This window comes from Leptonotus elevatus, chromosome 1 (assembly GCF_054856555.1).
Source record: "Leptonotus elevatus isolate MCC_2025b chromosome 1, RoL_Lele_1.0, whole genome shotgun sequence".
NCBI classification, from domain to species: Eukaryota; Metazoa; Chordata; class Actinopteri; order Syngnathiformes; family Syngnathidae; genus Leptonotus; species Leptonotus elevatus.
Window position 1 is genome coordinate 20872198 of NC_141239.1, and position 12111 is coordinate 20884308.

At 42.5% G+C, this 12111-nt stretch overlaps 1 protein-coding gene across 2 annotated transcripts in view; it reads right to left on the reverse strand.

Annotated features, from left to right (window-relative positions):
- Positions 1-2203, reverse strand: part of agap3 (ArfGAP with GTPase domain, ankyrin repeat and PH domain 3) — a 123301-nt gene extending 121098 nt beyond the window's left edge. The window contains exon 1 of one of the 2 annotated variants that reach the window (XM_086083215.1): positions 221-2203. In XM_086083215.1, the coding sequence (XP_085939341.1) occupies positions 221-1676 (1456 nt within the window). In that variant the 5' untranslated portion in view covers positions 1677-2203. The remainder of the gene's footprint in view (positions 1-220) is intronic. The other variant, XM_086083206.1, reaches the window with a different exon arrangement.
- Between the last annotated feature and the right edge of the window lie 9908 nt (positions 2204-12111).

Sequence of the window (12111 nt, forward strand, 5' to 3'; positions counted from 1 at the left end):
TGGACCCAAAAATAGAAATTCCTAAAGCACTCCACATGTTTTTGAATGCCACCCAAACCCCAAATTCCCCATGTGTTTTTCATTTGCCTGTCCTAAAAAAAAAAAAAAAAAAGTGCACTTGAGACTTTCTTTACAGCAAGCGGGGGAAGGTGGGGGGCGGGGGGCGGGGGGCAATGTGAAAAGAACACTGAGTGGAGAAATTAAGTCTTGCAGGTCTTACCTTGACCTTTATGAGGCTCTGCGTCTGCCAGTGTCTCTATGGCGACAGGCAGTGACTTATTAGTCAGAGTCAGCACATGCTGGCCTGCGTCTTTCGATTCACATTTGTCCGGCTGCTCTTTCCTCCTGAAGCGGTTGGCTATGAGCTGCCAAAAGCTCGGCTCCTCCTGAGCTGGTTTGGACAATTTGGTCGGGCACAGGGGCACCTCCATCACCTTGACCTTGCCCCGGCTGCGGTACTGGATGTACTGCATGCCCCCGTCTGAAACCTGCTCGCCGGAAGATGGCAGCGTTCTCCCCGTGAGGTACGAGAAAGGCTGAGGAGGCATCGGGTCAGCAGTTTTGGCTTGAGAGAGTTCCCTCGCAGTTGCCTCACACCCCGGAGTTACTTTGTCCCGGGGCCGAGTCCTCCGGATGCGCATACTCAGGCTCCGTCTCAGTGAGCTCAGCGTGCTTTTGGGAGCATCAGATTTGACTAACTTAGCAGAAGATTTAGCACATTTGTCGCCATCGCTCTCGTTTTTATCTGAAGAGCTTTTTCCAAACAACCTCCAACGGAAGGCTCCCTTTAGGAAGTTTCCCCCATCGTGGCCTGAGTGGCTCTGCTGCCTGCTTATGTTGTCATCAGAGGCTCTTTTCTTTAGCTCCAGTACAGTCATACTAAGAGGCCTGGTCTTCATGCTTCTGTTGCGCACCCTGGGGATCACCTCTGCAGGGACCGGGGCTCGTTGAACCACAACCGGATTGAGACCATCCACAACCATCAGCTCAGCCTTCCTGCTCCTGTACAGTTGGCTGCTCTCCACAACACCAGTCCTTTTCAGGGAGTTTTGCTTGAGCTGCTCCACGAGGACTGGGCCCGGGCCCGAAAGCATGCACACGCTCCTCGGCCTCCGGAGCCGTTCCGGTTGAGGCTCACTTTGCTGCTCTGCCGGTTCGCCATACATGCTCATAGTCCTCCTGCCGGGTGAGGCCTCATCCTGACGGAACCTGCGCAGTACAGCCCGAGGCAGCGTGTGCCCTGTGACGGCGCCATGTCCGCCAAATGCCAATCCTCTGGCATGGACATTGACGAGGTACTTGTCCGAGTCCTGGGCGTCTGCGTCGGTGATGTCTGAGGAGTTACCTGAGCTCTTGGAGGGATGTCTCATAAAGCCGTCACTCCTCATTCTTCCCTCCAACACCTCCTCCTCGTTCTCCTCCACCACCACCTCTCGACGTAGACTCCCTGCTTTCAGGGACGGCCACCTGTCGATGACGAGACGCTTCTCCATGATCTTGTCTCCTGGCTTGCAACCATTCACCAGGGTGAAGGGTGTCACCCAGCCCATTCCTAGCTCGGACACCGGGTCATCTCCCTGCGTTTCTTTGAGGGTTACGGAGATGTGGTAGGTGGTTTCCCCCTGCTGCTGATGGCCAACTGTAGCATCCGCTGTCCCGCTGCTGAGGAATAGCATGGCACTGTACCCAAACCAATTCACACGCTACAGACAAAAGGACTCACATGCTGCCAAGAAGTTTTGGCATTCCTCAATTTGAAGACCAAATTCCAGTTCCAGGCATAATCCTTCACCTTTGACATGAGAGCAAACTTCAAACAAGTTAGAGCAGAGCCTCGCTGCCACCTGCATCCTCGCACAAGCTCTTGGACGGCCGCCGTGTCCTAAACAGACTTTGTTCGACTTGGTGAGAGTACAAACTCAAGAGAGAGAAAAACACAACCTCCGCTCAGTTTGCCAAAGTCATGACTGCAAAAGTTGCACAAAAAACAACTCATTCCTCCTCTTAGGCAAGTTGCGAACTGTGAGCAGCTCTTGTTGCGAGTGCTGCAGACAAGCCCTTTAATCTCTGAGCTGAGGGAGTGTGTGTGTCTCTGAACTTTCAAGCAGAGCCATGCAACCCCCGGGAACACATGGAAAACAAGGAGTGGAACCCACAAGCCCCCGTGGCTCTTTTCTCAGAGCTGCTCTACTGCTATTCCTCCAGCAGCTTTTGGAAACATAAAGAGGAAGGAATCGACAAAGGCTACGATATCAGCCATGAGAGGACGCCGTGTTCTGCCCATATGGAAAAACACCAAATGGAGGGAGGGATACTTTGGAATTTTTAATGAGGGATGAGGGGATATAGTCACAGGAATGCTCTCATTCTTTCAGATTTCTACTGTTCAGTGAGAAAACATACGCACACACATGTAGTTGGTGCCGCTACATAGCCCACACACTGCGTGGGAAGCAAAGTAGCTATTTTTGGTGGGGGAAATTGTGTGTTTTCTTCACAGAACGGCTTGTTTCCATATCAGAAAACATTAACTTCGACAATATGGAGGAAAAACTCTGCCAAGTTAGAAGTAGCACACTGAAATGCTGTATAATCTATTAATCAAGCCAGGTTGGGGTTTGCGCAATAAGTGAGGCAACATTTGCCCCAAGCCAGCATTCTGGTGAGAGCAGAAGCACTGCCCCCTTGTGACCAGAAAGACGTCATCATCATCAAAGGCATCATAATGGCATCACTGCAAGTGAACTGACATTTTAGCCATTCCTCAAAATAATGACAAAATGACAACCGTAAAAGAGGTAGAAAGAATCTGAATAGGTCAGCATTTTACACAGAACGGGGTTATGAAATGTCAGAGTAAACGTGCCCGTGTGTAAACATATTCCAGAGCAGTGCAAAGTTTATCACCTGATAGCAACTTCTCTTGAAATCAATTGTCTACAAATATTTTATACGTCTTCCAGACACTGGCATTGACGTCATCGAATTATCTATAATGGAACAATCCAACAACAAAAACAAAGCACTAATGAACTAGAGTTGTTGGGTTTATTTGAGAGAAAATAGAGCAGCTGGGTGAACTCAGATTGCCCTGATAAAATTATTGCAGCGCCCATGCGACCGTTTTCTATAATGCTTGTCCTCATTAGAATTGTGGGAGAGCTGCAGCCTATCTTAGCTGACTTTGGGCGAGAGGCAGGGTACAACCTGGACTGGTTGCCAGTCAACCGCAGGGCACATATAAATTAAATTAAATATTCATACTCAGATTCACAACTTCGGAAAATTTAGAGCAGTGGGGTTCTTAATGTTGTTGGAGGTGCTGAACCCTACCAGCTTCATGTGCGCATTCACCAAAACCTTCTTTATTGAAAAATAAAATAAATAAATAAATTCTCTCTCAAATTTAAGACATACTGGTGAATAACATGAACATCAGAGGTGGCAAATTCAAGTCCAGAAAGTAAAAACCCTGCCACAGTTTGGCTTTAGCCCCAGGTGCTAGCTAGGTAGCTAGTTCCCATGGTGCTTGGTTACCTGCTGGGGAGCTAGCTAGCATTGGGGTCTAAAGCCAAACTGCGGCAGGAATTTTACTTTCAGGTGCCAGGTAGCTAGCTAGCTCCTTAGCTAACGCTCATGGTTCTCGTTTACCTGCTAGGGAGCTAGCTAGCACTAGCCAAACTTTGGCAGGGTTTTTACTTTCTGGACCTGGATTTGCCACCTCTGCTTTTCATCATTCAGCGTTGTGTTCTTGTTTTCCGCATCTCTAATCATCTTAAGGAAGTGTTTTTACACTACAACATCTACTACTGTTTTCTTAAAATGGAACCCAGGGGAATCATAAACAATGAAAACAGCACAAGCCCCAGGATTGAATCCTGTGGAACTCCATACGTTCCATTATAGAATCAACTATTGACAATGAGCTAGCATAGCTCAGGCTCGGGACAACTGTTGGTGAAACGTAAAGTAAAAGTCATACCAAGTGGAAGGAAACGAAATCCTGCCACCCAGTCCCAGTCATGTCTTTTTCAAAACCTGAAGAGTTTGGCAACGAGAACAGCCAATTTCAAGAAAGACAGAAGACTGATTTTTTTTTTGTGTTGCATTGTGATGCTTTCCAATGGCCAAACACCTCCTGTCTCGGTTTCTGTCAGCACATGATAAAAAAGTGTCCACAGTTACTGTCCATGTTGATTATTATTTTTGGGGTGTTTGCAAAGGTTTTAGGGAATCCATGTAGTAATCAGATGAAAATTACATCAGAGCACCACAGTGACATGCTGTTGATGTTTTTTTTGTGTAAAAGTTACGTTAACCGTCTCCATCTAAGGAGTTATGCGCGATTAAACGTCACAGTAGGAAATCCGGCTAAACCGTGTGGGCATCAAAATGACATTACGCAAAAGAAGCCTCTTTTTTTTTCTGAGGAATGAAGCGTTCCAGTGGCGGACGTTTCACTACAGTAAGCGCCTTTGTGTGCTCGTATCAGCAGACGGAATGACGACAGTTAAAAACATTCCAAGAGGGTTTAGGAAGTCCTCTTGGGTTTCGGTGCAGATAGCATAGATGTATGCAGGTTAGCCATAGGTCGATTTTAGAATGAAAGTGCGTGGAGTGCCGTTGTTGTTGTTTTTTTACCTGTGTCCAGGAAGTAAGGGTTAGGAATGCTGTACGGCTCGTTGTCAAGCAAGGGGTCCTTTTCACTCCATTGGTGTCGATTTCGCCTTTGACTCCCAAAGCAGAGCGGCATAATCTACATCTAATCTCCTTATAATCAACATAGCCACAAAACTGGGTCGCTCATTGGCTTCTTCTTCCTCAGATTCAGCATGTTACTTCTTAACTCCCGGTGGCCACGCTGGATTCCAGCATACAATACGGGATCGTTTCGTCCTTGGCGCTGCAGGTGTAATCAGCAGGGTCCCGCGTCATGAGAAAGGCTGATAGGATTAAAGCTAATCCACTCTTCTTCTTGTCTTTGTTTGGGTCCAGTCCAGGAAGAAAATGAGTGTGCTGCTATGTGCTAGCTAACTCCCCCTTCCAAAACAGAGAGCAGAGCAGGTAACAGTGATTCTCTTGTGTACTTATTTTTCTATCCCGCAGCCAAACATCCCCCCCCCCCCCCCCTTGTAAATCGGAGCACCTTGATAGAGGCTGGGCGGGTTTTCACAAAAACTGGACAAGCATGTTTTTTTTTTTACGCTTCCTGAAGTGCCGTGCTGAGGATACTATGCACGCAATGCATGTTTGTGTGTGCGTGATTGTGCATGTTAGTCATCATGTGTTTATGTTTCACCAACATGGTCCTGACCCACATTACTCAGGTGCCTTTACAACACACTAGCACCAAATGTTACCCATTATCTACGTTATAAAATGGGAAAAAAAGGAGTCATGTTTTGATCTCATTACATTCAAGGGAAGGAAATGAACACCAGAAAAAAAAATACAGCTTTCCATTTAAGAATGATAGGATTAATAAACAATGCTATCATAAACTTGCATCTAAATACTGAATAATTAAATTTGCATTTAATGCCAACCTTAAACAAATCAAATCCTAATTTTTTGCAAACAATGCTCAGGTGAAGCAGTGCAACTTGACATGGAAGTCACTATTTTACTGGTCATTGACTTGTCACGTTTGTCCAATACCCATTTTATAATGTGGTGGGACCAACAAGAAATAACAAATTTAGGACTTTTATTTTGAAATGCATTTAAAGACAGGAGTTGGTATTATCCACAAGACAGTCAAGAACCCACGGGGGCAGCTATCAGGTTTCTACTATCTCATAACTATGCAAAAAATGTCCCTATCCATACCCTACCCATATTTGGACATCAAATGGTATGACCTATAAAAAATAGTTAACATTAATTTTGTCCAACAAATATACATTTTCATTGTAATTTTACTTGTGTAGCTTAGATGTTTTGTTTAGATGGCTAATTGTTTGACTCAAGTTGAAAATATGAAGTGATGTGGCCAACCATCATCTGATGCGACCATCGCAAAAATCTTTCCATGATAGATGCATGTCCGAAATTTTAAATAAATGTAATTATTTGTAAACAATAAATGTTTTAATGTGTTTTTATAATAAATTAAGCATGCTGGTCTGGGTAAATTCTCATCCGTCAATGACCCTAATTAAGTCATGGTTTGTTTAAAAAAAATAAAAATAAATTTGAATAAAAACAGTGCATAAACATAACACAAATAATCACAAACCAAACAATAACGTGTTAAATATGATGCACATTCTGGTAGCACAAACACACCTTTGAGAAGGATTAATGTCCTTATAACTTAATTAATTAAACGCATTGTGCCACGCAATAAATTCTGGGAACCAAAAAGAAGTGTTTCTTTTTAAACAATATATTTACAGTTGACCCCCACTAATTCCAAGCAATAGGGTTGAACCAGGTCGGCCTGCGAACAGTAAAAAGCCACTTATAAATGACGGCCATTGAAACGCATTGGGGGGGCCTTATATTATCCATTATATATATATATATATATATATTATTTTTTATTTTTATTTTTTTTAATTGATCAGACGATTAATAGGCAACCTGTATTTTATTTTATTTTTTGCCAAAAATCGATATTGGGCTGAGAAAATCCAGATCATACGTGATCTGGATTTACGGGGAGGGGTGGGTATTCTTTTGATTGTACTATGGATGTTTTAATTGTTAAGCGCCTTGAGTTGCATTTTGATGTATGAAAGATAGGGATGTGCAATTAATCAAAATTCAATTACAATTTCAATTATTGCACTCCACAATTACAAAATCAGCATCATCGTTAAAAACAATATTATTGATACCAATTTTTATTTTATGCACCATTTTAAAATAACAAATTTAATACATTTTGTTTCTTCCAAAAGTAACTTGCATAATTATATTCTTTCAAAGAATTGATTTAAACAGTTTCTTGTTTTGTACCAATAAATTAATGTTCGTCCTAATCGTGATTGATATTTTCTTCATGATCGAGCAGCCCTAATGAAAGGTGCTATATAAATAAAGTTTGATTCATTGATAATGTAATTATTCTTTAATTGTGACTGTATATTCTTCATAGTAAGCTGTATTTTAGTTTGACTTTTTTTTTATTACTCTAATATGTATGTGTCTACTTTCCTTCACTGAGTCACTGTGACGAGAAAATTCCTGTTGTCACCCATTTAGGGACACTATACCAAAGAAAGATTACTGCATATTTATTTTTAAATGCTGGGTGTCCCAAACGTAGATTGTATACTGTACACTTCCCGTTTATCAATTTCACTTCAGGTTTCATTATTTTTTTTTTCCATTTAACCTTTATTTAACCAGGTTGGTCTCATTGAGATTAAAAACCAAATTTTCAAGAGAGACCTGGCCAAGACAGGCAGCAGCAAAATAACACAGAGTGGGACAAATAAAAAAATTCTTTACAAAGTACAACATTTTGAATTAAATAATCAATAAGATTATTCAAACAGCCAAGCTAAAAACATCGACACTGTATGGAAGCTGTTTCCATGTCTTTCAATTTAGATTTAAAAACATTTAAGGACACCAGTCCTTTGAGCTTTAAGTCATTCTGCAGAAGATTCCAGGCTGATGATGGAGGACCCAAAACCTTTTTTACCAATTTTTGTCCGTACGTTTGGGACAGAGAGCACAAAGAGGTCCTGCGAACGCAATGAATACTATCCGGTGCTTCTCTGCCTGATAAAAAAAAACACAAAAAAAAAAGAGGGGAAGCAGCCCAAGAATTGCCTTATAAATAAAGGTGCGCCACTGAGTTAGTCTGCGGGTCGACAATGCAGACCATCAGACCCGAGAGTATAACTCACAGTGGTGAGTCAGAGCTTTACAATTCGTAATAAACCTTAGGGATGCATGATAAAGATTATCTATTTGAAGGAGACACTGTGCAGAGGCACGCATATATAAAAGATCACCATAGTCTAAAACAGGTAAAGAAGTTGCAGCGACAAGACACTTTTTTACATAAAAAAAAAAAACAAGGTACATGCGATTTAAAATTAAGGGATTCATCAATTAATATGCCCAGGTATTTGTAACAATGTACAACCTCAATCTGCTTTCCATCAAGAGTTGAAAAAACAATAACATATATTCAAGTCCTAGATCTAGTTAAAAAGCATAAGTTTGGTCTTATTGAGCTCATGCAGTGTATTTTGAATGACCACAAAGTTGTTTTTTTGCAAATCACAGCAGTTCGCAATCCGCATAAAGGTGAATTTCTGCATTAGATACGTTTTGACCAAGATTGTTCACATAAATGGTAAATAAAAGGGGAGCCAGCACAGAACCCTGTGGTGCACCTTTAAGAATGGATATAATGCCAAAGCATAATCCATCATATCGAATGCACTGCGTCCGACTGCTAAGATAATTAGAAAACCAAGAAACAGCTTCTTTTGAGAGCCCAGAGCTCAAAAGTATGTCATTCACATGTTTTGCAGTTTTGATAAGCAAATCATTCCCTGGTCTTGCCAACTGAGCAGCAATGCAAAATTGTTGCCTGGCAAGAAGTTTTTCTGTCCCCGACAGCAGTTTAGTCTAAGTTTGATTTTCCAGCCGTCACACTGCTCCAACAGGTAGTGCAAATGACGATATCCGTGGCAAGTTTCTGGAAACATGATCTGTCTCACCAAACTTATCCAGATGGCTGCACTGGAACTCAGCATCAACAAAATCTCAATTCAGCGAATGCCACAGAGCGTGATAAAGCTTTACCCATCCTGACGACTTCAGGTTGTTGAGCGTCATCATCTTCCGCTTGAAGCCTAAAAGCTCTCAAACTGGCACTAAACCGCAGTCAGGGAAAGAAAAACTTCTTGTCAGGCGGCAATTTTGCAACACTGCTTCAGCGAGCCGTGGCCAAGGGAATGACACGCTTAGAAAAACTGCAAAGCCAAAGCTGTCAAATGCTGATGCTCTCACATACGTCTGAATGATACCTGTAACGAAACGGGGAAAATAACGTTTATTTTTATTTTGTATGTGCGTGTGAGTGTGTACTCATTAATTCACCTACATCCTATTAACTCTTTGACTGCCATAAACGTTATAAAACGTTTAGCATAAACCTAGGGAAGGGCGCCGAGGACGTTAAAAGACGTCCCCTATGTTTTTTTTTTTTTAATTATGAAAACGGGTGCAGGAAAGCCTTGGGCAGCTGTGCTGAAAATATCAGGCAGATCAGGTAAGTTTAATGACTCGTTTTGGCCTCTAGATGGCAGCGATGACTCTCTTTGCACAAGGTTGGATGGGCCGCCCACCGTGGGCGTCAGTAGAAGACGTGAGGCGGAGCTAGAGTGTTGAGGAGACAATGGCTTGTTCAAGCCATTGTGGCTTGACCAAGCAACCGGTTGCAAGCAACTCACGCTTGAGCATTTTTTTCAAAGACGTAAAGCATCAATCAATACTAAAAAGCGCATTGATGTCGACGATGATGATGACTCCGAGCTTGACGCCAAAGTTGGAAGCCTTGACGTGTTTATGAACACGTAGTAAGCCTCACCGGCTAAGCGCGGCTAGCGCGGCTAGCGCTGCTAAGGCCGGAAAACGCGCACAATAGCCGGCCGGGTACTTCTACACAATCGGACATTCGATCGGGCGATGGAGAGTTGGCATCGACCAATGCAGATTGATGATGATGATGATGATGACTCCGAGCTTGACGCCAAAGTTGGAAGCTTTGACGCAACTGCTATGATTACGTAGTAAGCCTCACCGGCTAAGCGCGGCTACCGCTGCTAACGCCGGAGCTGCACAAGCGGACATTCGATCGGACAATGAAGAGTACCCCGAGTCCAATGCATATTCATCGGAGGAGCGGGTACAGTCTGATCACGGAGAAGACACTGTTTCTGGACTACGATGCCACCATGAATGGAGTGGATAAAATGGATCAGAAAATCTCCTACCACCCGGTATAGCAACTGAAGGACACGAAGCGAGACGTAACGAAACCGTAGCATGATCCTGATATTAGACTTGATGACACACTGCAGTATATACTTGCTATTCCTCGGAAAAAAACGGCCTGCAAGAAAGTGGCGCACGCGAAGAGGCAATCTGTTGTGCAAATGCTGTTGCGTCTCTTTGCACGCAGGAGAGTGTTACAAAAAGAAAAACTGTCGTTGAAACATCCACATATTTGTAAATAGCACCACAGTTGCACACATTTGTAAATAGTTTGCCAAATTGTTGTCAAATTGTTACACTGTTGAATGTAAATAAACGTATTTTGCTATCAAAAAACACTTTTTCATTCTTGGTGGTAGTGTTTTATAGAAGTAAAGCACTATTTAGGTGTTTGTGGCATCATTCATGGACAAAAAGAAGTGTCAAATTCACTAGAATGCATGAAATAATATCGTTTCACTAAAAGCTTGATTTCTCCGTATTTTGGTCCAAAACAGGCGAAATTGGTTCAAATTAACCATTTTCTATTGTTGATTACTAAAGAACGGAATAAGGTAGAAACAAACTCTTTTTTTCTGATGAAAGATGAAAGTCCAATCTTTCATTTGGTAGTACGTGTGTTTCCATAGTCCAAACAGAACATTTTCTGTGGACCTTGAAAGATCAGTCAAAATGCTTAAATCGGCTGGCACTGACGGCATCCCTTTTCTGAAAACGTCTGGCAGTCAAAGAGTTAAAAATCCCATACCGTTCACCTAAACCGAATACTTCAGAATCCAGCTAAAGTCGTGAGGTTGTCAGGAGACCCGAGGAAGGATCAAAGAAAAGAAAGGAAAGTGAAATCCAGCACCGACCAGACATCACCTACTACCCACCGGGTTACCAACCAGAATCTTTCACCAACCCCAGAAACATCTAAATTCCAACAAATTAGGGAGATCTCAAGAGACCAAAAGGAGAGCAAACCATTTCTGACATACAGTAACAGACAGCTCTCTACTGCTGGTTGCAGCCAAGCCGTGCACTCCATTTTCCCTCCGTTCCTTCGCAACCAACCATCAATTCCACATCATCGATTGACTTCTACTTTGTACACTGCGGTCCATTATGTACGGCCGCGCGATCGAATACAATCCCCGATTAAGAGCCCTATCAAATTGCACACATGGCAGATAGCATCGTGCCCTGTGGATGCAAAATTGGCAGACGCCATGTGCCACAACCGGCGCTGTCTGTCTGGCAGATTGTTTTGGTGACGTGTCCGAGCCACGTAATCTGGAGGTTTAGGAGCCCCCTCATCACTACAAGGACGTGAGTCACGGAATCGTGCACATATGTCATCACACACGGACTTCCTGTGCCTGACACACACCACATCCAGCACAAGGCGCCACTCTTCTCTTTCGGTCTAATATGCACGTCAACATTTGCAAGCGTGCTCCGTAATAGTCTACAAAAAAATATAACCTAATTTTATAGAATGTAACTGTTTTTGTTTGAAAGATCTTTATATCCCAAAATAGCATTTTTCCTAAAAAAAATATTATTGGCCAGTTTCTATTCTTCTAATTTGTAATTTCTAGTTCCTAATCGTAAAATGGCCACAAGAGAGCGGCTGAGTACCACCACATGGACGCTATTCGTTAGCCGATGGATGATTCCAATTAGCTGTTAGCATTAAGCTAGCAGACTTTAAGGCAAAGTTACATGGATGCTATTCGTTAGCTCATATATGGCATTTTCCATTATGTGTTAGCATTAAGCCATAGTACCCTTTAAGGCAAAGTTACATGGATGGAATTTGTTAGCCCATGTATGATGTTTCCCATTATGTTAGCATTAAGCTAGTAGATTTTAACGCAAAGTTACAAGGACGCTATTTATTAGCTCATGCATGGCATTTTCCATTATGTGTTAGCATTAAGCTTGTGGACTTTAAGGCAAAGTTGAGTGTTTTAAATAACAATATAATAATTTTTGTTTCATGATTAGTTTGACAGAAACATCAACTGGGGTGGCTTTAAACAGCTTGAAACCTCTTTTTGTCACTATCTGCCAAACTTTTGATTGTTGTGAAGTTAGTTCACTGTCGCCATACATTGCTCGTATCTCGAATTTTTGCTCTGAAGTAAAATAAATAAAATA